Source organism: Fukomys damarensis, unplaced genomic scaffold (assembly GCF_012274545.1).
Source record: "Fukomys damarensis isolate Sample0158 unplaced genomic scaffold, DMR_v1.0_HiC HiC_scaffold_23, whole genome shotgun sequence".
Classification (NCBI taxonomy): domain Eukaryota; kingdom Metazoa; phylum Chordata; class Mammalia; order Rodentia; family Bathyergidae; genus Fukomys; species Fukomys damarensis.
In genome coordinates, this window is record NW_022900935.1 from 34,029,336 (window position 1) to 34,055,917 (window position 26,582).

General features: G+C 47.4%; 1 protein-coding gene across 3 annotated transcripts in view; it reads right to left on the reverse strand.

Annotated features, from left to right (window-relative positions):
• The window catches only part of Plpp3 (phospholipid phosphatase 3), a 115,890-nt gene that overhangs the window by 9,804 nt on the left and 79,504 nt on the right, over positions 1-26,582 (reverse strand). For all 3 annotated transcript variants that reach the window (XM_010603638.2, XM_010603639.2, XM_033767771.1), the window contains 3 exons: positions 14,313-14,593; positions 13,874-13,931; positions 3,665-3,841 (listed from right to left, as the gene is read on the reverse strand). In XM_010603638.2, coding sequence (XP_010601940.1) covers positions 3,665-3,841; positions 13,874-13,931; positions 14,313-14,593 — 516 coding nt within the window. The remainder of the gene's footprint in view (positions 1-3,664; positions 3,842-13,873; positions 13,932-14,312; positions 14,594-26,582) is intronic.

Genomic DNA, 26,582 nt, shown 5'->3' on the forward strand with positions numbered 1-26,582 from the left:
TTTTTGTTGTTGTTGTTGTGAGACAGAGTCTCACTATGTCATTGAGACTGACCTGGAACTCACTATGTAGCCTAGGCTGGTCTCTAACTCACAGCAATCCTCCTGCCTCAGCCTCCCGAGTGCTGGGATTACAGGCGTGTGCCACCACACCTGGCTACACTCTGCTTGTTCTGAAGATGGAGGAGGCGGCCACGAGCCAAGGAACACAGGTAGCTCCAGAGCTGTCAGAGGCAGCTCCTCAGAGCCTCTGGATGGGACACAGCCCTGCTGACACCCTTATTTTAGCCCAGAGGGACCTGTTTCTAATTTCTGGTTTCCAGACCTATAAGAAAACACATCTGTGTTGTTTTAAGCTACTTAAAATTGTGGTGATTTTTGACAACAGCCACAGGCAGCTAGTACAGAAGTCTTCATTGACAGTGAGGTAAAGCTGTAACTGTGCTCCATCAGAGGGAGAGAGCAGTTCAGGCCAAGAGCTCAGTGCGGGAAAGTGAGGAGAAACTCAGCATGCCTGGTAATGCAGGGAAAGGCTTGGGTCTTGGAGCACTGGCACTGTGTGAAGACAGGTAGGGCTTGACTCTGGCTTCTCTACCTTCTCTCTGTGTGATGTAATCCTTCTTGACTGCTTTTTTCTCATCTTAAGTGATGCTAATGATAGAACCTTTAGGATCTGGGGGGACTGAAGATGACAGTGCTTAACAGAGCGCTTAACAGAGTGGAGCCAGCAAACGATGCACCTCTGTCCGGGGAGCTCTCAAGGACTCTTGTCTTCATGCCCTATGCAGTGCCCTTGGCACTACTCTGTGCCTTGTCTTACTCGAGCTCCTCCAGGAACGTCTCTGTTCCAAGGGTACTGCTCCAGTCTCACTGAGCTGAGCACTCGGCTTTTCCTGGGATTCACTGGCATGGTCAGCCCTGGTACCGGGGAAAAGTCCTTCCACACATATGTGCATAGCGGAGGCCAGAGACTCCTGCCTGGAAGTGAGAGCCATGGAGTATCCGCACCCCTGTAGGACCAGTAAGGCACACCCTCTGCCCCCTCCTCCTGGGCAGCTGCTGTCCTCATTAGATGGTGCGTGCCCCGCTTCCTGGTGGACACCATGTTTGATTCAGTCCAGAGTCCTGCTTCTGTCTCCCTCCTTACAGTCAAAACCAGGACAGCAGAGTCCTGGCACTCACACAGGAAAGGGCACACACGCTGCCTTCTTGGCTCCCACCCCTTCGCTGCCCTGGCCTCTCAAATGACTTAAAAATAGAACCCTCAGTGCTCTGATTCCAAGTCAGTTGGGACCAGGAGTTCTGCTGTGCACCTGGCTGAGGGTCAGGTATTTGGAGAAAAATGATAAATAAGATCAAGTTCCTACCCTCGTGTGTTCACAGCTAAATGGGCAAAAGACCAGTGAAGATACTTATTAGCCCTTCCCAAGCTATCTTTTTATGGTAACCCAGATTTTAAAAGACAGAGTGATGACTAGATAAGCCCTAGGCCTCTGAAGGACCCTGACACCCTAAAATGACATGTGTTAAGGAGCTGTCTATGCAGTGTCTGACTCAGATCAACTCCAGGTGGGCTCCAGCTTTAGCGACCTCCCCTCCTTGCCCAGCACAGAGGGCACAGCTGTGAGTGAGTTTGAACCTTGGGAGCAAGCAACTGTCTCCTGGAAGATCCTGGAAGACTTAAGACATCGCTCCTAGCCCAAGTGACCTCACCTGGAAATGTCCCCCTGTGGCTAAAAAGAGACAGTGAGTAGAGTTCTAGAAAGGTGCCAGCAAACAGTAGGTGCTTTACGCAAGCCAGGACCAGATCCCTATCCCTTGCTGCCATCGGCCAGAGCCAAACAGGATGAAAGACAGACCCTTCATTTCCCTTATAGAAAATAAACCCTGGTCCTCCCGAATTTTGTCTAATTGCTCATGGCTGGTGCTCTGGGGTATAAAAGAGAGGAAGGCTGGAATGATCCCCACACCTTTTAATTTTTTTAATTGGGGGTGCAGGAGACTCCAATTAGGGCTGTGGCGCCGGCCAGAAGGAAACAGAGCAGCGGGCCCCAAGGGCTGGCCTCCTGCTGAGCAGGGCTGGAGGACACAGGCAGCAAGGGCACCCTTCCTACAAACACCCGCCCCCACTGTCACTCCACATTGAAGGGCCAGGCTCCCAGGACGGGCCGGCTGGTGACAGGGGCTCTCGTTAATGGATTGCTCCCCCAATTCTCTCCCTCTGGCCTTCACTTGTACCAATATAATTAAAATTAAAAACAAAAACAAAAAATAAAAAGAGAGCAACGAAGACAGTTGTCAAGACAGCCAGTCCTTGAGGCCAGTACTCCCACACCAAGGCAGGCAGGCAGGCGGTTCATATCCTCCTTTGGTCACAGTGTCCGCTCTGACCACCCAACTCCCACATCTCACCGGCCTTTCCCACCTGTCTCTATGTCTGCTGCAGCCCTGCTTATTTATTCTCCAGCTCTGGAGCTTGGCCCAGCTGTACACACAGCTAGAACAGAGATTTTTTCCTTGGGAGCAAGGGCTGAGCCTCATCCATCCCTACACCTTCAAGACCTCTTCCCCACAGTGATTTCAGGAAAGGTTAATCAACCATTGATTGCAGCTTATTGTCTATTAAGTGCAAACTGACTTCACCTGAGCTAGGATCCCTGTGAGCCTCTGGTAAGACAAGGAGAGTAATATATATTTATCGATGGTACCTGCCAATCTGCAGGGAGACACACATCATCAAATCAATCACAGGCTACGAGCAGTTATTGGGCAGAACTTCAGGAAGACAAGCCGCAGCCAGGCTTAGAAACTAGGACCAGAGAAGTAGGAAGTCTAGATTTCTCTGTTGTTCACAGTTCTTACTGTGAGTGAGCGAGGTTAATACTAATAACAGTGCAACCTCCATGCATGCTGCTTAAACACCTAGCCTTTACGGAGCTCGGGGTTCCGGCCAGTGTGGAGCGGGGTCCTTCTCGGGCTAGGTCAGGGCTGCTCGCTAAGCCCCTCAAAGCACTCAGTGTGTATGAAAAGCAGAGATCACTGTTGGAGTCTCGGAGATGTGGGACACCTTATCCCGTACTCAAGGGGAGTTAGGAGAAGTTGGCCTATTCATCTGGGTGAGCCAGAACGTGGCCCAGCTTGTGGCTTAATGTACACGTTCCTGGGCCAGCAGGGCTCAGGCCACAGAAAAAACCTTCCCCTTCAGCCAACACAGGCTGAGGGCCCCAGAGATCTCCATGGGAATGGGAGGCATTTCCCAAGAAGCAGAAAACTTCCACTGAAGAGCCCATGTGCATCAAAGCAGTGTGTGAGTCCAGAGACGTCAACTCTGCTGCTCACTTGAGCGATCCTAGCCAAGTTTCCGGCCTCAGTATCCTCAGATATACAGTGCACAGGCTGGTCAATATCCCAAGTCACTTCTAATGGCAGCATTCTGTGAGCCCAGGCCTTCTGAGTTTATGGAGAAGAGGATTTACAGACCCTTCGCAATCAAAATGCATGGACAGGACAGACACAGAAATGACTCTCATTAACCGATGGTGCCTTGGGATGGACACCTAGAGGACAACGGGAATGAGGGCTCCCTGCCTGCATCACTGAGCTGGAAACATTTAACAAGCCATAGTCCCAGGCTCTGCTTGCAGGCTGAGCATCAGAGGCTACTTACTATGCAGCCAGCCACCAGGGCTCCTTGGGCAAACCCCGCCAGGACATCGCCAGGGTGGTGCTTGTGGTCAGATATGCGGGACAGTCCCGTGTAGAAGGCCATCATGATCAAGGTGAATTGCAGGAGGGGCCTGAGCAGCCGGGCGCCTCTCCAGGTGAAGCGGGCCTGCAGGTATAGCTGGAGGGAGGAGACAAAAAGAACAGACTTGACATTACTCTCCACTCATGGGCACTATGGCTCCACCTCAACACGCACTCTATTTCTGCTCTGCGGATGCACCCAGACTGGCAGTGCATTGCCACAGAGGGTTTTGTTTGGACCCGACTACCAGCCAGTCATGGAACATCTAGCCTTCCTGCTCATAACAAAAAATAAGGAAGCCGGGTGTGGTGAGGCATGGCTAAGGCAGGAGGATCGCTGTGAGCTGTGAATTCAAGACCAGCCTGGGCTACGTAGTGAGTTCCAGGTCAGTCTCAACTACAAAGAAAGACCCTGTCTCAAAAAAAACAAAAAAAAAAAAAAAAAAGAGAGAGAGAGGAAAGATAATATATGGAAACAGTTCTTGCATCCTGCTTGGCACTCCATAGGCACTTTAATAAATGTGGTTTCTGTTTAACTTCTTCTGGATTGAGACTAATTAGAGAACAGTGACCAGGGTTAGAAAATGCTTTGTTTTACAGTGGCCACCGACTCTCTTAATACCTGTGTGTGTGTCTGCTGGCGATTAGAGAGATATGTATTCCCAGCATCACCTGCTTCTCGCCATTGCCATGGAAATAAAATCCATGATGCTGAGGGAAAGTCATCATGATATTCACAGCACATGCTCTAGCTCAAAAGAAAGCCACTCCACCTGAGAGCAAAGTTCTAAGTCACCACTAAGAGATCTGGATTTTCAATTAGCATATAAGGAAACACATAAACTGGCACACAATGCCAGGGAACTTTCAAGTGGAAATCAACAGACACTGGGCTGGGTGGGGTGGAAGAGTAACCTGGAGAAAATATAAGAGAAAAAAAAACACCTCGGGCTGAAGGAAAGAAGCTGAAATGACGTCAACTGGGTATTGTCCCCTTGAAGTTATCTTGCGGCAGTTTCCGTTCTAACCTCTGGGCACAACCTACTTCCCAAGTTCCTGTGGGAACTGGGGAAATGAAGAGGAAGAGGCGAGGGGACGAGGGGAACCTCCGACTGCAAATCAAAGCACTGGGAGAGGCTGGAGAGAGGGGAAGGGCAGAGGGAGGACTGCCGGTCTCCAGAGAGACCTGCCCTTCCTGAGACAGTGCCACCTTCCTCTGGAGGTCAGGACAGAGCACCAGAGGGGCCAGAGGAGGGGGCCCAGGGCAGCCTGAGCCACACGGGAGCAGCACGCAAAGAACCAGGTGTGGGAACAGCAGGTGTCTGCAGTGCGGCTCCATGTGGTGCCTGCCTAGAATGCACAATGCCTTGCGTTGATCCCTAGCACAGCCAAAGAGAAGGGAGAAAAAAAGGGGGACAACAGCAAGAAATTTTATAATCATTTTCAGATTATATGAGCGTAGCACCGGAGAGTTTGAGAGTAACAAAAAACTACTAGGGGGCTGCATGGATGCTGTTGGCTGCTAAGTAAATGATTTACATCAGTGTTTTCCTCATATATAAATATAACCCATTAAAATCTAAAAGCAGTGATAAAATCATCATAATACCAAAGAAGATTAAGTAACTACCAATTAACCTGAGGGGGGGCAGATTTGCGATGGGTGCAAAGGAAGCAGAAAGAAGGTCTAATTCTTACCCTATGGAGAGTGCAGGGGATATGGGATCTAGGAGGGAAGCTGGAGCAATCTAAGGTACTAAGAGGAAAGGATAGTTGACGTGAACCTGAATGGACTGGCATCTACTGGAAGTCAGGGAGACAGAGAGGAGTGTGGGTGGCTGAGAACCTACCATGAACAGCCCGGGCACTTCAAACAGTTCAGCACAGCTAGAAAAGAGCATGTGGGGGCCACGAGGGGAGAAAGGCTGCAGAGACCAGTAGGCACCAGTTCATGAAAGGCTCTGGGCATCAGAGTAAGGACTGTGGCCTTTATTCAGTAAAACATTACCCCCAAACTGTATCCCATGGAATATTCAGTCTCTTAAAAAAAAGATGAGTGAGCACTCGGTACTAAAGTACTTGTTTCTGTTATGTAAAGTACTCACAAGATTATTAAAGGCTCAAGAAGTTCTGTAGGGAAAACACTTAATTGGCCTCCAATCACTACTTTTATGGAACATCAACCCATTGGACAAGTGGAAAATATTCCTATAAGAAATGGTGAACAATTAATTGTTTTAAGCCAGGCACTGAGTACCATAAAAAAACGAATCTCAGTGCAGAGCTGGGTCACTACAGGCAATGCCAATATCAGAGTGAGCCTGCAGCTACAGGCCAAGGGCTTGTGCGCTCCTTTCTGCTGAACTGATCTGCTGGTAAGACTCCGCCATTTTGGATCAAAAGGTCCCTTCCTTTTGAGTGGAGATGGAGATGATGCTGGTCCAGCTCCAACTCAACACAAGTCTTGAGAGCAATGGCGAGGTCAGAGGAAGGAATACCCACATGCAGTGCACACTATTGGCCAGCCTCTTCCTGCTGCTCCCAGCAGCGGCTGGGGGTGGGGTGGAGAGCAGGAGGAGCACAGGATTTCATTAGAAGACCCTAGCTGAGCCTCAGTTTCCTCCCACGTCAAAGTGTCACATTATGGACAAGGACAGGACACAAGATGCTACTTAGTAAATTAGATAATTTTATTCTTTAGTTAATTCAACTGACTCCCAAACTGTCCTATTTCCCTCTCTGAAAAAAGCTGCAGGTCCTCAGAAAATGCTTGTTCAACATCCTACCACCCTTCCCCTTGCTGGCAACCTATCAACTTTAGGTCACAGGCCTTGGAATCCAGGGAGGGACAGAGGAAGGGTGGATTTCCCAACCGGACAAAGCCACATCTCCCTTGCCACTGACTCAGTCAACTTCAGGCTGGAGCTCCACGAAAGAAATCAATACAGGAGAGGAACTTGCAGGGAGAGGAAGAGACCAGCATCAGAATAGCACCAGGAAGGAGGGAAGTGCTCACGAATGAGAAAGGAGTTGGGGCCCTGGGAAAAGCTTTCCTGGGGAAAGCAGTAATGGCACACATTCATGGAGCAATGCTCAGGGTTAGGATTGGTCCTGGTGCCCACAGCTGTGGCCACAGGGAGAGCAGCACAAGAGTCAAGTTCATTTCAGGGTGAGACAGCTCTGAGTCCTGGCCTGGTCCTATCACTTACTAAGTATATGGTCCTTTAACTTCTCTACACCTCAGTCTCCTCATCTGTGAAACAGGTAGAACAGCATCTCCCTTGCAGAGATGCCAGGATCAAAGAAGACAGAATGGAGAAGACTCTGGAGGGCAGAGGATGGGTGCTCCAGTTTCAGAAATCTAGGTCACCCTTTTGCCCTAATAGATAAGATTGTCTCAGTGGTGGGGATTTCACTAGAACAAGTAAATTACTAAAGAAAGAGATTGCACAGTGACCTTCCAGCCAGCGGCTGCACTAGATAGGAGAAGTCAGCTGCTGGCAACAGGCTTTGAAGTTGACTGCAGAGCCCAATAACCCGCCACTCCACACCAAACTCACTGCTAAGTGAGTGTGGCTTTGTTGGGTCATGGCTCGGTCACACGAGCCACTCCAGACCAGACGTCTGAGCATCTCAAGGACCTCAAAGTGCATCCTGCAGGCTGGGGACAGCAAGTTACTAAGGGTTCTGTTCACTCCCAACCAAGGGGCCAGGCACACATTTCTCAAGAGAGGAAGTCAAACCCTACTGACCACAAGGATGCCAGGCCCCCATCCTGCCCTCAAATAGCAAGGGGATGTTCCCAGAATCAGAATACAAAGTTCCATGCACCCCAAAAAAGCTGATTAGGAAAAGGGTGAGCAGAACTGGAAACACACAAAGCCTCCATCACCCTGACACTCCTCCCTGCCTGCCACTGTCCTACCTGGAGCCACTTCCTCATCTGTGTGAAGGAAGGACTCTGGGCCGAGGAACCTGCACTTGGAACCCTCATCCTAATCACTGAGATGCTGCAGCATGGTTGGGATCTACAGTCCTCTCCTTGTCCTGTACTAAAATTTTACTTCCCATTGCTCAAACAGAACTGTGGAAGTGACAGAGATTACAATAAAAAAGGTATGCATTTGCCTCCCTTCCTCTGAAATGTTGTACATGAAAGTCCTCAGCAGACAGAACTCACTCCGTAAGTAGAGTGTTCTTCTCGCTCCTGAACCTAGCTTCAAAACTGGGGTGCTGCAGTGTCAGAATTCCAACAAAATCCCCTGAGACGAGTTCCAGCTCCTCCGGACTGAACCCGCCAAGTCAGATGTGTGGGTGAGTCACAGGCTTATTCTTGCTAAGTCATGTGTTTCGTTACATGATTTGCAAACTGGGGAAACAGGTCTGCACTCTCTTCTCCTTTCATTTCCCTTGCTCTTGGGAAAAATTCAGTTAAGAGTGAAAAGGAGGCTTTTGTCCTTCCTTATGTCCCTGCCTACACTCTTCCAAGGAAGCCAGTTCACATCAGTGACATCCAGAGAGAGAAACTTTCCCTCCTCCATGGATCCCACCAGGCTCTGGCTCATGGGCCTGATAGCTCTATGGCATGAGAGAAAATTTAAATATCCCCCTGTGGAGTTATTTAACTGCTTTGAGGATAAAAGAACCTTTGGTTGACTCCCCCCCACCCCGTTGGAGAAAATAAAATCTGTCACTGCCAGGGGAAGGAAAGGAAGCTACCATTTTGCTGAGTGTGGTTCTAGACCCTGTGCTGGGTGTTTTAAATAATTTTGCCTGCAACTGTCATGATAATCTTGTAAGATGAACACCATTGTGTCCACTTTACAAAGAAATCAAGGCTTAAAAAGGCCATGTCACTCATTCAAGTTAACAGAGAGCCATGACTTACTTAGAAAGTTTGCCTTTTCCAAGTCCAGGATCTAGCTATTAAATACCTGCTCTCCACAGGGAATTACTGTTTTACATGCACAGTGTTGGTCTTTTGTGCTGGTCTCTTTGGTCTTCAGAGAAAATAAGCGACATGAGGGGACCATGCAACTGTCATGTACAAAAGGACACCCACCAGTGATGTTTGGAGCATCAGGCTCCTCTAATCTACTTGCCACATATTTTTATAAACATTCGTGCCTCAAACACAGATATCCAGCTTCTGTGGGAGCTGGAGCAGAAGACTCTCTGGCTGGTCTCGAGCCAGCTCTGGGTAGGTCACCGCACAGGTAAGGACCCCTTCCTCTGTGTGCCACCCTTTCCCATCCTCAATCAGAGAACTTCTCCAATTGGTCCGCAGCTACTTACTTTTCTGGTTTTCCCCACAATACAGTGAGCTCTTTCCACGTCTCCAGATGCTCACTAAGGGTCTGACTTGTTCTGAGAACAAGTTCTCAGAAATGGATGGACAGGGCTGTGGATTTAGCTCAGTGGTGCCACCGCCTGCCTTACAAGCACAAGGACCTGAGTTCAATCCCCGGTATCAGGAAAATAAAAAGCAGAAATGGATGGAAAGAAGGATGGACAAGTGATTGAACGAGGTAGGGAGGGAAAACATCTGGTACAGGGGGTCTGGTTCCCTTAGGGGAATTTGCTCCTGTGCAGAGTTTAGCACAGTGCACCAGGCAGGATCTGTGGGTATGTATGCCTCTTGGGCACGCCAGACCTCTGGCTTAGATTCCACCCATGCTGAACAAAAATTTCAGTGACTAACAACCACAGCCTGGAGAACAGGGCGGTTAGAGGGTAGCCACTTCCCTGTTTCCTTGGTACTCAGTAAATGCTCTGATTATAAGCAGTTCTCATGGAGCAACACAGGGTTCCACAAAGGTCTTTCCTGCACTACATGGAACCTTAGTGATCTATCAAGTCACTGGTGAGAAGGCAAAAGAAAAGGTGGGAGGATCACAAGTTAGGGGCCAGCCTGGGGAACTTAGCAAAGCCCTGTCTCAAAACGAAATTATAGAAAAAGGACTGGAGATGTAGTTCAGTGGTAGCATGCAATGCACAAGGCCTTGTGCTCAACCCCCTCGATCAACCATAACACACCAAAAAAAAAACAAAAACAAAAAAAAACAACAACTCTACCTTACAGAACTTGTAATTTAGTTGGGAAACAAATGAACTAACCAGTGAATGAACATTAGAAACAGAGGGAAAGTCAGGCTGCAAAGAGAGACAGGAAGGATCAGTACTGGAGGATGGGACTGTCATTTTAAACAGTGTTCCAGGAAGGCTTCTCTGAAAAGGTGACCTGAAGGCAGGGGACACCTGTACACTTCTTTCAAAAGAGCATAACCAGTAGGGAAAGGTCTTGAAGCAAACCTGAGCTGACAACTGAGGAGTCAGGACTGATGATTCCAAAGGCCATTGACCAATCCTCAAGTGTGCTCTCTACTTTCTGCTTCCTTTCAGTCTTCAAAGCTGTACTGAATTGAATGCCTGCCACCCCCTGCCCACCCTACCATCTCCTTTACTTCTGCACACAGGCATCTAATCTCTTACATCTTCACCTGACTAACCCTGCTCGAAGCCTCCCTGGCTTTGGCCACCCTCTGCTCCAGGTGGGCTTGGATTCCCCAATTCAGATCACTGATTATAATCTACCCAAGTAAGCTGGTGCTCCACCTGCCCTTCCACCAGACCATTAGTATCCACCTGCACCGTCAGTCTGAACTCTCACAGGGTGGTAAGCATTCTTTACAGATCTCCAGCTTCCCACTGCTACCAAGGTGCTTGTGTGTAACAGCAAATGCTGCACTAAATACCCCCAAATGATGAATGCTTAATGCATAAGTGAGTTCAAGGGCAGGGCCCAGGTCTGACTCATCTCCGTAGTCCCAGAAGGTAGCAAAGAGCCTGGCACCATAGAAGAGACACCAGGAGTGCCACATGGATTGGTGTCTGCCCTGGTGTTGGCATTTTATCCAGACTACCACATTGTCCTCAGTCCCTGCCCATGGACTTGCGGGGCCGACACAGATGTGGTCCTCTGGGGTAGGGTGGGTTCAGAGGTAGGAAGCACAGTTTATGCCTATATATGCTGTGGAGTTTTTTTATTAGAATCTGAATTTATCTCTAAAAAACCTTAATCTCATCCTTACACTTCTATGCCCGGAGATAATTTGGTGTTTAGGTCATGGTTTTTCCAAGCTACCCATTTTGAAAATCAAAACCTAATATAGAGAGCCCTTCAAAGCCATGGAGGCTATGGATGGTGACTGCTACTGACAGCCAGGCAGTAGGGATGGCAGATGTTTCTGGTCGGCTGTTGTCTTTGAACCTGACAGCAACATGAGCATAAGTTTGTACCTCATGGCCTCCCATCTTTCTTTTCGGTGTAGAGAGGAATTTAAACATCTTTCACATAGAAACACAGAAAACCAGAAATGAGTAGACTTCATCTAAGCCCACTCTTTACTTTGACAGGTGGGGACAAGTGGGGTCCAGAAAGAGAAGTGACGACAACAATGCTGCAAAACAAACACAACTGTGTCCACTTTGCAGGTGAATACGATGAGTTTTTCATGCTGAGTATCCCTCAGGGTTTCACACCATTTGGTGCATGGCCAGTGTGAGTCCACATGTGTCTGACGCTAAAGGCAAAAGCTGTCAATACCACACCAGCTGATTTCAATGTGGTACTCCAGGGAAGCTGTGAATCACAGGCAAATTAGTAAAAATACAAGGTGCCCGGGGGCGGGGCAGGATCTGGCACTTCTGGGAGTGCAAAGGTAAAAGCTCTGGGGAGGGTCCAAGGCTTCTCTGAATGATGCAGGTTTCCCACCTCCTCTGGCACGCAGCCCCAGGGTCCTTCAAACTTCTTTTAGAAAGCTTTGCAAATCAGACAACAGACGTTATAAGGGTTAAGATTTCTGGGTAAAAATCACATAAAACCAGCCCTGGTAAAAAACACCATTTTCATTTTTGGCCCTTTGCTTCAGAGGTGGTTGTAGAGAAAGAGGTAAAGTCAGAGATGTATGCATGGGTATACGCATGTAGAGTGCCTATGGGTTGTGAATGCTGAATGTCTGTATATTTGCAAGAGTACATTAGACTGACTGGGGTGCACATGACCAGAAGTGGGGGCTGTGATAACACATTCCTGAGGGGAAGGATTAGAGAGGCTCTTCTCCCTCTCTCTTCCTTTTCTCTCTCCATCCCTTCAACTCCTTCCAGCAATGCAAAGGCACTGCAATTTTCCTCCTCTCTTGGAGAAGTGCAAACAATCTTTAATCAAAATACATTCCTCTTCATGCCTCCCAGCAATTCCTTGCTGCAGCTATGACAGCTGGGAAGTGGGTGGTGGGGAATGGGGGGGCCTCCCCCATTAAAGCAGATCTGGAGAGAGGCAGGTGTCCTCCAGGTGGCATTGAAATTAGGCTCCAGAGCTTTTCTTGCCTAAGTTTGTTCTGAAGAGGTTTTTGTTTGCTTTGCTTCTTGTAGTTTCATACAACAAAAAGAACACATAATAACAACACTAGGCTCGGAAAGACCAGCCTCCAGCATCTTTTCTGTCTCACACTGGCTGTGGAACTTCTGTGACTTAATTTCCTAGATTCAACTTTACTTCCAGAAACAAGATAATTAAAACACTTCTCGCCAGGATACTGAAAGACACAGTTCTCCCATGCAGGCTGGATACAGTGCTTGGTACGAAGAATGCCCTTACAACATGTGCCCCAAACACAGCCCCATCCTCACCTTCTGAGCGGCTGTGAAGGGTTCCTGCCCAGTGTTGACATTAAAATAATCCAGTACTTTTGTCTTGGAACAAAATAAAGGGGCATGAAAGAAATGAGCACATCCCCAACTCCGCTGAGCCTCTCACAAAACACTGAAATTACATTTATAAAATTGCTTCCAGCCCCGAGTAAAATATACACATGGAGCAGGAACCTAAATATCTTTGCTAAATTATCCTTTCTCAGAGCAAAACAAAAACAAAACAAAGCAAAAATGGAAGAATGGAGAGGGAAGTGCTATTTCTGAATACATAAGTTCTAGTTTTAAAGTTTTTAAAGTGTTGGGCCACCTTTTAGCTCTTGGTCTTAAGCAGCAAGAAGCCAAAGGCCTCTTTGAAAAGACGTGGGAGAAAGCAAAACAGACAATCTCTGTTGTTTTTCTCCAATTCCTGATTATGTTTTCAGAATAAACTGAAATCAAAACACTCTTTTTCCAAACAGCTTATGCTCTCCTGAGTTACGTCTGCCCTCCAGTACCCTGTTGCTCTGAACTGCACCAAAGCAGCTGAAAGCAGGAAGGGCCCTGGCATGCAGACCTCATTTAAGGAGGGAAGGCAGGGACGATGACCATATTCCACCAACAAAGAAAAACAGAGCAGCTCCTGTCATCCTGCAGCTGGGGCAGGCATCAGGCGGAGGCTGTGCACCTGCACCCTCCCTGCACCAGCAGGAAACCAGGGCAGACACAGCCAGGCAGGGGCGATGAGATCCAAATCACTGTTCACCACTGGCTCAAGGAATTGAAACATGCTTAGGACCATAGTCTTTGGATTCAAGAAATGCAGACACAGTAGAGTTCTGAAGCTACCCACGTGTGCTCATGGATGCAAAAGAACTTCAGGCAACTCCAGATCGCTCTCAGTAGCCTGGTACTGAGGGTCCATCAAGCTTTTCCATCAGCAGAGCAAGGAGGAACGCCAGTGAATGCAGGAGTGAATACTGCAAGGAAGTGGAACCGAGGGCTAAGACTCCAGTGATAGTTTTAGTGTTTATGCAAGTTCAGGTAATTCACTTGGAGTTTCCAAGCCTTACTTAGTAACCTTTTCCCACAATAGAGAGAGTATTTTTATAACACAGGTTATTTGTACTAAGGATCCAACGACCTAATGGGTTTTTAGAAAGCAGTGCTTGTACCATAAAATATTACACAAATGACCAGAGCAGTGAGTGCGTAATTTCAAAATGGGCGCACACAATCCTTATCAAGCAACGTAGTAAACACTATTTTTATCTGAAAACTGGAAAGCTTGTATTGTAAAACAACTTCTGCTATGGCAGAGGTAGAGCTCAGAATGAAACCTAACTGTCCTGGCTAAACTCTCTCTCGGGGATTTTACAGTGAGATCAGTTCCTGGTTATTCTGAGGGACTCGGGCTAGGACAGGACTGTGTACTTACCACCAGATACAGCATCGTGTACATGGAGAAGGAGGCATGGCCAGAGAAGAAGGACTTCCTGTAAGAGCAAGAGAGGGCCACGAAAGGACACAGTTACATCCCTCAAATTCACTTGTCTGTCTGTCTTCCCTCACTAGACTGTGACCTCAAAAGCAGGCTTTGCCTCTTGCTCATTTTTGCATCCTGGGTGGTGCTTTGGACAAAGGTAGGCATGAATAAATAAAGAATGAACAAACGAATGGATATACCAATGCTACATCAAAATGGTGTCTTTACACTCTGTTGCGGTCATTTGGCTACAAGTTCCTCCAGAATAGGGAATATACCTTATTCACCCATGTGCACCAGAGCACAGCCTGGGACCTGGCTCGGTCAGTACTCACTGAACTTCCCTGCATTGGAGGGGGCCCCCAGAGGCCATGGGAAGGAGGTGGCTCACCTGGCTTCCTGAACTTTGCTCTCAGGGCCTCTGCATTGGTAGTTCTGAATGTAGCCCTGGGAGCAGTTGATCTGGCTGATATCAGGGTCGCAGACACTGAGGAAGTGGGGACGCAGGCGCCCTATGGACACTTTTGCTATGTCGGTGAAGGACTGGCTGATGGCACAGCCAAAGAGGAAGCAACCCACTTGCTTATAGAGGGCTGCCACGTAGGGATTCTGAATCGTGGACCGGGACTTCTCCTTCAGGTAGTAGATCCGGTAGAATTCTCCTGTGATGATCTAGAAGGAAAACCGATAAGGGAATTAGGAATATCAAGACCCACTGCCACAAATGATGCTACATTTAATGACACAGGAGAATGTTCTTATTTAAGTACAGGCTACAATCTAGAAAATTTCAATTGTTATTTAAGAAGGATACAGATATAAATACTAATGGGAACATGATCAAAGTGCTAACATGGGCATTATTTCCTTTTCTGAAGTCCTGCATGGCCGTATAATGGCTTTACCATAAGAAAAATGTGTGTGCGTGCGAGTGTGTGTGTGTGTGTGTGTGTGTGTGGAATAAGAACTTAGGTACAGGAGGGGATGGGGATAAAAAAAAAATTGAGATGTGGTGTGCACACGCTCCAACTCCCCAGGAGGAGTGGAATCATTATGTACTGCAAACATGGACTAATTTTAAAAATTGAAAAAATAAAAATAAAAAGAGAACCTATACACAGCGGAAAGTAGATGAGGAATCAAGAACATCAGAGCATTCGAAAAAATCTTGGCATTCTGAGATTTGGGGTGGAGAGTCATCACCTGATGCTTCATCAGCCTTTGAGCTGACATGGAGCCTGGGGTGGGGGAGTAGCTTACACACCCCAGTCAGGTCCAGAGTCTGAATCCGGGCTCAGCCACTTGCTGATGTCCTTCAGCAGTAACTCAACCTCCCCGGGCCTCAGCCTCTTTCCCGATAAAGGAGGCTGCTCACGTTTTCAGAGTGTTGTGTGCATGTGACAATATGGGTGGGAACGTGCGGGGTCACAGAAAGGGATGCTTTGATGTTACTTTTTAGAAGAATGTTGTTGCGGAAAGAACGCATGTCTAAAAGCAGAAACTTTTACTACACTGGCCTTGGATGTTCATGAACGTCCTCAAGTCCCTGGTCCTCATACCCTTTATCCATCCCACTGTGACTGTTACTGGCCTGAGCCTGCCTGGTTTACATTAAGCATGAGGCCAGCTGCCACTGTGTCAGGTGAACTTTGAGGACATCTACACAGCAAAAGATCAGTTTTGCTTTGGTGACGCACACGCATGCCGCCCACTCCCCTTGTCTTAACACATAGCACAGTGTTGGCCACTTCCTGGTTGCAGCCACAGCACAGGACAGTGACGGTCAACTTATCGCTTACCGCAAGTCCCTCTCATACTTCCTCAAAGGGCAGGATGATGAGCCTCACTTGCCTTTTCAGGGAGCAGAGAGCGTATTCGTGACCACAGAGGAAGCAATAGATATGCACATCCTTTGCAAGGGCTCCCACTCTTCTTTGCAGTGGAGGAAGCCATCAAAACAAGTCTCACCAAGGTCCTCCAGGGCCCCAAAGCGTGGACAAGGACAGCACATAGGATGGAACAGCAGCCGGGTCCCGTGACCAACAGGTAGGAGTGAGACTAGCTATTGCCACTGCTGAGGCTGACACAGGGACTCCATGTTGATAAATGCTTTGTATGTGGAAGTACCACACTGTGTTTTTTCAGGTTGCATCCAGTATGATTGCGTGGAGGGCCATTGTCAAAGGCCAGTACAGGGCTGGGGATTTAGCTCAGTGGTTCTTCCACTTGCCTCGCAAGCACAAGAACCTGAGTTCAATCCCCGGTACAAAAAAAAAAAAAAAAAAAAAAAAAAAAGGCCAGTACAGCCAGCATCCTGGCCTAGCCGCTTCTGGAGCGAGCAGAACTAATGTCTAAGCCTGCACAGTTGCTCCAAGCCTGTCACTGAAGGAAGAAGGGAAGGGAGGGGAGCAGGAGAGGAGTCCTCAACATTACCACATTGCAAAATTGGAAATATCCCCTAAACATTACCAATGGCCCTTTGATAACACATTGTAGAGATTAAAATCTAAGAAGCGTGGCAAGTTAGACATGAAAGTGCCATTATATACAGAAGAAGCTAAGGTCCAAACGAACTCATGTTCAAAGATTAGACCCAGGTGTACTGAGTCCCAGCCCAGCATTCTTTCCTACCATTCAGGATTTCATTCCCCTTTTGAACCTATTTATACTTTTACCCTATGTAACCTTACAGGCTAACAAGTTCCAGATGTTCATGCCATAACTCGTGTTCTCGTACTCTTTCTTATTTTTCTTTATTTATAAATCATATTCACATCTTTAACTAGGAGTCAAGTGGCCAGCATTGGAGTACTTCCTCACTATTGAGTGAATCTGAGATAAGTCAGATTCTCCATTTGCAAAGTTATGGTGCTAGATTTCACGATTTATTACCTCATAACTGCAATGACATTTACTCTCAACTCTCTGGTGCTACCTTCATCACCAGCTTCCCAACCAATCTAAGGTAATATGCAATAGTGGAGGAAAGTTCCTTATGAAAAACACCACAGGCAAAGAACCCAACTGAGGCTCCGGGAAGAAGCCCTGCCCTGGATTGCTCCAGAGTTCTGGGAACCACAGTCCTGCTTGAGATGCAGGAACTGCTTCTAAGCAGGCTGGGCTGGAGCATAATCTACGTGATTTCCTGTTTGATGCTGAGAAAGAAAATCTATGGGCTTCTACTACAAAATTATCATCTCTTACCTTACTCACCACTCTCAGGTGAATTACCCCTGTGCCTCAACCACTTTAGGGAAAGGGATTTGACTACACTCTAAGGACTCCACAATTCTAACCTTTCCCTTCATCATTCTAAACTCCCATTGTCACAGTGCCACAGTTTTCAAATAGTACACTGTGAAATGAAGTCCTTCTTCCTCTCATAGGAAGACATGAGGAAAACATTTTATGGCATTCTCAGATTCCTAGCTATCTTCATAATAACAGTCATCTCTTACATTTCCTCCATACTTTGGTTGCATCTAGTCTGCAACGCTGAGAAGGTATACCCATACCACAGATGGGGAGTCCAAGGCTCCTTTACCACAAGCTTCCCATCCAAGCAAAGGAAGCACAAAATAGTAGCGGGAATTTACTTATGAATAGTGCCACAGGCAAGAAGCAGACCAAGGCCCAGGTAACACAGACAATCTGAAACTACAGGATTCAGAATCAAGTCCAGATACTCCATCTCAGGCTCAAAGACCCACAGCAGGCTACATGGCGATAAGGTTATTATTTCTACTGTTATTAAAACCATTTTCCTTGGTAGAACAGCAGTTTTATTTTCAAGGCCAGGGACAGGCTGAAGCCATTTAGCAGACACACGACTCCAGGACCACATGGCTTCTGGGGCAGCCCTGACAGATTTCAGAGTTAATGAGCAACAAATTATGTATTTTCTTTATCCTCTTGTACAGAAGGGTCGGGGAGTCGACAACAGAGCCATAAATCATCATTATGAACCAGCTGGACTTGGCTTCTTGTAATCCTAACCTTTGAAAGCCCATTTAATGAAAGTTGGGCAGTGAGAGGCAGCCCCAACCCCACGCCTCTATAGGAGAGGTGAAGGCTTATTCTGAGGCTCGTTCCACACCAAACTCTGGAGTCCCAGATTTACTGCTTTCGGACTTTATTCATTACTCACAATGTTTTCATTCCTGGGTAATAAAATGAGCTCTTCCCTTCGACACCCCCTCCAAAGGCTCTGTCCCCAGCCCAGAGCCCTCCTTTCTGTGAAAGTCAGCAAGGTTCTGATATGTAAATCTCACTGCTGAGTAAAAGGCCTTTTAGGTCAGCCCTTTCTGAGACAGCAAGTAAGAGAGAGCAAGCAACAGATCTACAGATTCTTGGGGTGATGGCTGGCTGCCAGGCAAGCAGACCCTTCTCTCCTACCTGCCTTTAAAAGTGTTTGGCATGGCGTCTGGAAACTCATAAAGTGAGAAAGCATGGCAATTAAGGTACAAGGGGACAGAGGGATCAGTCCCGCCCGCCTATGAGCTGCAAGGGTTGGCCGGGAAGTTGTCTCCAACTGGAGTCAGCGTCTCTTCCTGTCTTTTCTGGAGAAAAGGAGCTCAACTGGCCACATGTTTGCAAACATTTTACCATTTTACCATGCAGAGGAAATCTGGAGGAACAGTAAGACAGACTCTTTTGGAAAGGACCAGGAGTGAGGTAAGAAGAAAAAACACTAACTTAGGAGCTAACAAAAAAATTTCAGTCTGAATCCCATTTGTGACTGCAAGTCTAGTGACTTCACCTGTCTGGTTCAGGAGTCACCATCAACAAAATATGATTAATAATATCTACCCGGTGGGGTTGCCCGGGATTCAGTTAAGTGATACAACATCTGGTATCTAGGCACCCTCCAATGTTCATGCCGCCCCCACTGGAGAAGCGGGGGAAGCAAAAAATGAGCACATACTTTGTAGAGAGTTATCTCCTTTACTTCCAGAGCTCCTGGGAAAAGAACGCTCCAAACTAAAGAGTTTGGAAATACAACAACTCCTAGGCAGGGGCAGAAGCAGAAAATATGTGCATGGTTGACCTTGGTTTTGACCATTTCATCTAGAATGGCTTTTTCAGGGAAGAAAATCCAAAGAAACCTGAAGCAGAAAGGTCAACCTTCTGTGTTATTTTTAGTATTCCGTTCTACTTATAAATCACCCCCCCAAGTAATATTTTTGCACACAATGTCCCAATAATCCTTCTTTTACAGCCAGAGAAGGCATCTTCCCTGCTGTGTTTGAAGGACAAATTTGCCTACCCTCCGATGTGCTTTGACAGTAGTATTTGTGCAGCACTTCATAACTTACAAAGCACCTTTGCGTTGCCTGTACTGCTTCTCTGTGAGTTACTAAATTAGTACCAACACTTTTTAAGTGAGACTGGCTAAAGCCAGAGGCTAACGATTTACCCTCAATGGAAAATGAGGCAAGGCCACATGGTATGATGGGCCCTGAAACCTGGGCCTCTTCTGACTCCTGAACGCTTCCAAGTGGCACCAAGCTGGCTATCGATCTGACATCCCAGCAGGTAGCCGTATCTCTGCCTCCAGAGACACTGAACACCTGGTAAGGGCCTGAGACCACCCCCTCAAGGTACCTGTATAGCTAAGTCCTTGACAGCCACATAGTTGCCAAGTTGCTCTTTTACATCAGTTACAGGAGTGGATGAACGTTTTTGGTACTAGGGATTGAACCCTGGACCTTGTGGCTGTGAGGCAGGCGGTGGCACCACTGAGCTAAATCCCCGGGCCTGGATGAACTTCTTTCTGTCCACAACAGATTTGTTTTTGTTTTTCAGTTTAGTTCTCAGACCCAAGGGAAAGCAAAATATAATGTAGCTGGGTCCTGCTTCTAAGGATGGGGACAGAAGAATAGCTGTGTTTATACCATCTATTGCAATAATGTGCTATATCTTCAGTAATTAGAAATAGCTGATTAGAGGTTTAATCTCTGAGAATTCTCTCACTTGGTTATCCTCAACCTTTTGGCATGAGATTAGTGTCTCCCTGTCTGGGAAAGGCGAAAAGACATAGATCTGTCCAAGGCCACAGGTAGAAATTTTTGGGATCTATGGGTATAAAGAGACTGCAACATCTGGAATATGATGGCTAAGGCCAGAGAAACTATTTATGGTTGGAGTTGGTAGTGGTCATCTTGTGCCCAGAAGAGTTATGAAGAAGACGATTTGAAGCATGAAGCCTCTTTATTTTCCCAGAAGTCAGGGCCTCCCAGCCATTGCCCCCCTAGATGACAGCTCTGCCAGCCCATGCAGTAAGCTCCTTGCTGCTCTTTCTGCAGCATTGCCTACTGCCAGCTTCCTACTCTTCTTAACATTGAATTTGCTAGGCTTCCATAATACTGTACCATCGTGCCTTTCTTTGTAGTATTTCTAAACCAATTTCTCTTTTGCCAGGGTTCCACATCTGGCTTCTATCCAATAAAGGTGGGTGTTCTCTAGAGGGCATCCCTGGCTTTCTGCTGTGATCTCCACTGCTTCAGTTACGTCTGAGACCCACAAAAGGACTTCTCTCTCCCTCTAGCTTCAAGCTATCTTTTCTCTATATCAACCCTGGCAAGCTTCTGCTAACACTTCCAAAATTTCTGCAATGGATGTCATTAGCATGTCGAGCTAACCAAGTCTGAGATCATACGTGTTCCCCCTCCTGCCCCCAACTTCACTTCTCTTCCTTCCCCTTGTGCTCCAGGTGCTGCTGACACGGAACTGCAAAGACCTCGTCCCACTGTTGTCAAAGTCTTCTCATCCCACCTTTGCAAAGTTCTGCACACGCATCTTCTTTCTCTGTTCCCCTGCATGGTCAGCACTGAGCTTCCGCCTCCTTACCTCACTTACAGAACTATCCACGCTGGGTCTAAATAATTCTCTTCTAAATGTCTAGCATTTCACTAGAGTAGAGATCCTTCAGCCTTCCACAATTCCATCTCAATTTTCTTTTCCTCCTGAACTTTGTCACTACTTTGTACTCTCTGACTCCAGGAGAACAGGTCAGTGCTGTATTTCCTGTAAACACCATTGTTGTGCAGTTTCTCCTACTGTGGAAACAATGCTCTCTGCCTGGAATATTGGGATCGCTGATGAAAAGCCTACTCCTCCTTCAAGGTAGAGGTCAGGTGCCAACTAGGGTCCTGAGGCAGAAGTCTGGCTCTCCCATTCAGGACTCTAAGCCTCGGTTTCCTTCCCTGGAAAAGTCAGGATGGTGTCAGTGCCAAGAGTTTAAGGGTCCCTGTAATTAAAGAGGGTAGGTGCTCATGAAATGATGATGGTGGTGAAGACTTTGTGGAAACAGCCCCCACACCCTGTGAGCTTCCTCTGAACTCCCAGAGCACACTATTTACACCACACACCATCTATAGCACTCAAGAACAGAGAAACCATTTTTCTTGGTTTATTTCTCAATCCCAAGGGAAAGAAAGTCTTAAGGGGCTTGAAGCTTTCTCATCCCCAGGACCCAGGGTTGTGTGCTGCCCTGACTCTTATCTTTATCTGCTGACAAACCCTTTCCTCTCCTTCAGGGTCCTGTGCTTGCCTTGCCTCACCTTTGCCTCATAATAAACTCCAAGGGCACCTTCCACAAGGCCAGCTTGTTGTGGATTGGGGGCCACCAGGAGCCCACTGCACACAGGTGGACCAAGCCCCTCATACAAGCCCTGATGCTTGTGCTGGTCTTGGGGGCTCATGTGCCTGGTGGTCTGGATATTTTCTCTTCTTCCATTCATTTCTCTCCACACCCCAGAGCCAGAAGCTTTTATAGCTAACTAAATAAAGAGCATTTGGCATAGCATCCAGCACACTGTGGGCCTGCAAGAACACTTGTGTTTTAATTCCTTTACTCTTTCACTCAGAAGAGTGACTCTGGCTAATCACTTCACCCTTTAAGCTCCGTGTCTTCTCGCATTTGTAAGCTGGGGTAAATAATACCTACCGCATGCAGCTGTTGAGGAGGATTTAAGATAAGGCAAACTCGTTTCTGGTCCAGCAGATGGCTCATAAAAGTTATTCCATTTCCTACCCCCATTCTCGACACACACTGACTACTGGCACAGAACGTACTTCCTGTCCATGTCACTTAAGATGGAGACTACTGTCTCCTTCATACCAGATACATTTTTCCAACAGTCACGAAGCCCTAATTAAGGGACTTCCCATAAGTAAAGAAAAATGGTTGCCAGTCTCACCTCTTCTCAGGCAAGAGAATAAGTGCAGGTGGTGGGGACCTAGAACAAACAAAATCCTAAACAGCAAGATCTCGATGTCTGTGTTTGTTAAATCACAAATAGATACCCCCCTCCTACCATCCCCCAGGAATAAGAAAGTCTCAGAAGAACTCTGTAGCCATCTGATCCAGGGACAACATAGTTGGAGGATTAATGTAGCCTCTCTGTTGGTGGTCTTGGTAATTGCACAGATGTAGTGCACTGTAAACTAGGGGACCCGGTCTCCCACGAACGCACTGCTGGGCCAGCACAACTTCACTTTTTTCAGAGTTGAAAACCCGACTAACCTTTAATGAGGAGGTGATGTTGGGGAACCTTGTTTTCTTGGCAGAGCTCTTGAAGATAAAGGGAGATGGGGAGGGGGACTAATGAGGTCCAGATGCAGGCAAACTGAAGCCTGATCCTGAATAAACAAGTCCTGGTGGTACTGAGCTCTTCTTGTCTCTCCAGTGAGAAATTTGCATAACCTACAAAGTGTGTTCCCGTGCGCCTCATGGGGCAGATTCAGGATTTTAGGGAAGCAAATAGGAAACATTTCCTGGATCTATAGATGAGATCTGGGGCCTAAAGCTTCAGACTTTCTCCCCATGATGCAAGGCCTCTGCTGGTTTTTACAAATGTGTACTGAGCGCCACAGTCTGTGCCCTGTAGTAGCTCAAACTCTACCCTACATGGCTAACAGGACAGGCAGGAAGCAGACAAAGTAAACAGATAAGAGAACTCACTCGGACAGGGACAGCAAGGACAGGGGTGGGCCTGGGGTTCTCTGGGACCTTTGGAAGGTGGCAGAGGAGGGAGCCAAGCACCTACCATGCCACAGAGGAGGAGACCACACCTCGGTCTTCCAGAAGCCTGTCATCTACCTGGGGGGACAAGAGCTGGGACACAGGGAGATGTGCAGTGAAGGAGCCCCTCACCTGCTCAAGATGGAGCTGTTTAGTGCCACCAGGCCACATACATCTCACCAGGCTGACACTGAGAGCTGCATTCCCTGCACCTGGACACCAGAGGTACCAAACCCTGAAGAAGGTGCGAGGCTGCAGGAGACAGCAGTGGCGCCGTTAGTGAAAAAGCCCTGGCTTTGGAACCAAGATCCCTGGTCTTGCTCTGCCAGCTCTGGGAGAATAATGAAAATCCCTGTCTCCGCTCAAACAGTCAACCGCCTGGATGACTACCAGGTGCAAGGAAGAGGCTGGGCACACAGGGGCCACTTTGTAAACTGCAACCCTGCAGAAATGAAAGGGACAGGTCTTCCTGATCACACACAGGGCATCATGAAGTTATCGAACTACCGTCACACTGCTTTAGGGGGCCTGACCAAGGCGAGCACTGAGCCCATGTTTATCTAACATGAACGCTGAGCATTTTTGCCATATTGAAATCTTCGTCCCTAGGACTGCATACTGCATTTCAATGCCCATGTGCGAAGAGGCTTGCTAGGGGGTGGTATTTTACTGTCTGCGCCTAACCTCGCTGCTGCTAGAGTCATTAAGCCTTTGTAAGGCAGGGATAGGAACCACTGCTTTGTGGATTTGGAAGGAATTCCTATTATGCTATAATTCCAGAATCTGAGATACATCTGAAAAAGAGGTCAAAATGACTAGGTTTTTCCACAAATCTTGCTACAGAAAGGTGTCTGCTTTCTCTATCACGTCTGCGGATTTGCACTGCTAAACCACACTGGTCTCCTCGGCTGCCACTCCATGCCTTTGTTGTGGGAACAGTCCAAGCCGGAGCCAGGGCATCCACATGAGGCCAGGCCTCTCTTGCTCTCTTCAACAAGCCTGATGTTCGCCAGGAGGAGGCCCAGGGCAACAAGTAGCAGGATGATGAGAGTCCCAGCTCTGCAGCTGCCCCCTGCTGTGACTGTCACCCAGACGCTTGGATCAGAAGCCCATCTGGGTTAAGCCAGCCACTCTAGTGGGTGGGGGTAAGGGGGCGGGTGGGGGGCCTGGTGGTATGGCTGCTGTTGCTGTTATTTAGTCAAATGGCTTTTCCAGAATCCAGAACCGAGCACACCAGTGTGAACTATTTTCATTCTGACTATTTTTAGCTGATGTGTTATCTTGGCTAAGTCACTTTGCTTTTTAACCGGGTACTCATTTGTAATAAAGACAATAAACATTTATCGTGTAGATGATAGGTACCAGCACTGAGTGACACTACCTCCGAGAGCTCATTTCATGGTTGTTAAAAGCTTAGTGAAGTGCACATGAATCTACCGAGGCTCCCTGAGGCTGACTCCTCACATACTGAACAGTCTGGACCACAGCAAAGTGTGCCAACACGACCGTGTGCTCTCACAGCACACAACAGTCACTGTGGTGTTTTCTTGCCTGGTGTTTATCTGAACCGTAGAAAAGTCGTATCTAAACCTGTTTTGGTGATGTTGTATGGATCAGGACAACAACACGCTGCTTAGCCTATAGCTAAGGCCCAGAGTCTACGACTGTTCCCAGGAAACCCAACAACCTGGGGAACATTTTAGTCAAAGCATCAATATAACACAAAGAAAGGGGCAACCCCTACTAAGCTACCAAAAGCAAGCTTTTCTTAAGACACCCAGGCATCTCCCGAAGGCAGGGCTGGCCTGAGGACACAGCAAAGAAAGGCACCACTTTAACATTGCTCGTTCTGGGCCCACTGAGAGCCCCAGAGCCACTCCTCTGTTCCTGGTACCTGCGGACCCCATCTCTGCACGTCGCAGGGTGTGTGTGTCCAGCATCATGGCTTTGATTCTTAAGGCTGTCCCTTGGAAGGACTGCCGACACCACTCCCATTTTATAGAAGAAAACCAAGGATTCTCCTAATCCACATGAAAAAGGCACCCAATTTTCCTTTCCACTGCAGCGTGCCTGGGATCAGTGCACTAGGTAAGCTGGAAACAACGCTGCGTGGAGAGCAGAACAGGAGACATCCAGGTCCCAGCATGGGTGCTGTCCTTACCTCCCTGTGCTCCTGGGTTATAACGCACTCCCTTGAAGCATTCATTTAACTGATGCTCCATCTGTCAAAACACCTGCTCATACTTTAGCACAAGGTACTGTGCAGTTGTGCAGTTCTTTGCTTTCAGGACAAATGCCTTTTCCAGAAAAGCCAGTCTTCTAGAACTCAACCCCACAACTGTCAAGTGGAAGCAAAACTAGACTTTTCACTTTTCAATGTTTGAACACAAAGATTCTTAGTCCACCTCTAAGAAAATTCTACACTTGCCCAATGGGCTGTTTTTATTTTAAAGGTTGGAAAGAATTCTCCCACCCCTCCTTTCCAACTCCCTGAATTCAAACTGTTGATTGTGTGCCTGGATTACGATGTTATTAAAAAACAAAGAGGGGTCTCAGAGTTTACAACTAGCCCCCAGAGCGGGTGTCAAAAGAAAAGCTGCGTGCAATGTGTGGTTCCTGTAATATTAGCAGCTCAGACTAGATTCAGAGCAGGCAAGATAAATTGACTGCCTATCCCCTCGAGCAGTTCATCTGCATAAGCTTGCATCCTGAAACCTAAGTCTGCAAGATGCAAAGGGGACTTTGAAATGAGGTAGGCCTTCAACTCTAGTTTTTATTACCTGTAGACTTTAAGCATGTCATTTAATCCCTACGAGCTTTAGATGTTCCATCTGCATAATGGGGATAAGAGTATTTATTTCACATTTAGTGTTGTTGATACTAACGACCTTCCTCTTTGGCTTCTTAATGCAGGCCAAAGATAAGTATGCAGCCTATGCTCAACAGAAAGGCAGTTCAGGCAAGAGAAGCTATGATCTTACTAGATGTGTTGCCTGTCCCTTTCACCCACATGGCAAAGGTTCAAGGGCAGAGAATAAACAGCAAATGTAGGGAGTGTGAAATGGACAGGTGTGAAAATGAAGGACTCACAAATTATAAGACTGCATTTTAATTACCCTCACCCTCCTCTCCCCAATGCCCATGACATGACCATTGATCAAAATAAATCTAGATCTTGTTTAAACCCATGGCACATCTCTGCGATGAAGGTTTCCCCCTTTAAGGGAAGTCCTGCATATGGAGGCCTGGACTTTACACTACACATGAATCACCTGCTTAATAATTCAGTTTGGAATGCATGGTAACATTCACGGTCTCTTTACTCCTTATTGCAACACTGTGAAGCAGGTCGGCCATCTTTCGATGTAAAGCTGTATGGCTTGTGATACTGGAGGGCCAGATCTAGAACTTGTATCTCTGGACTCCAGGTCCTATTTACCTTAGCACCACAGCCACTTGGCAGGAGAACCAAACAACATACCAGAGAACATCAGTGGCCTCCTCACTATTTCTGCAGTGCAGGGAGGGTCTTCAGGGAACACAGCAAATAGCTGGGTTAGTCAGCAAGGTATTCGCTCATCTCTAGGGCTCAGAGCTCAGACCGTAAGGTAAGAGACAAGACAGGTTCAAATTTCA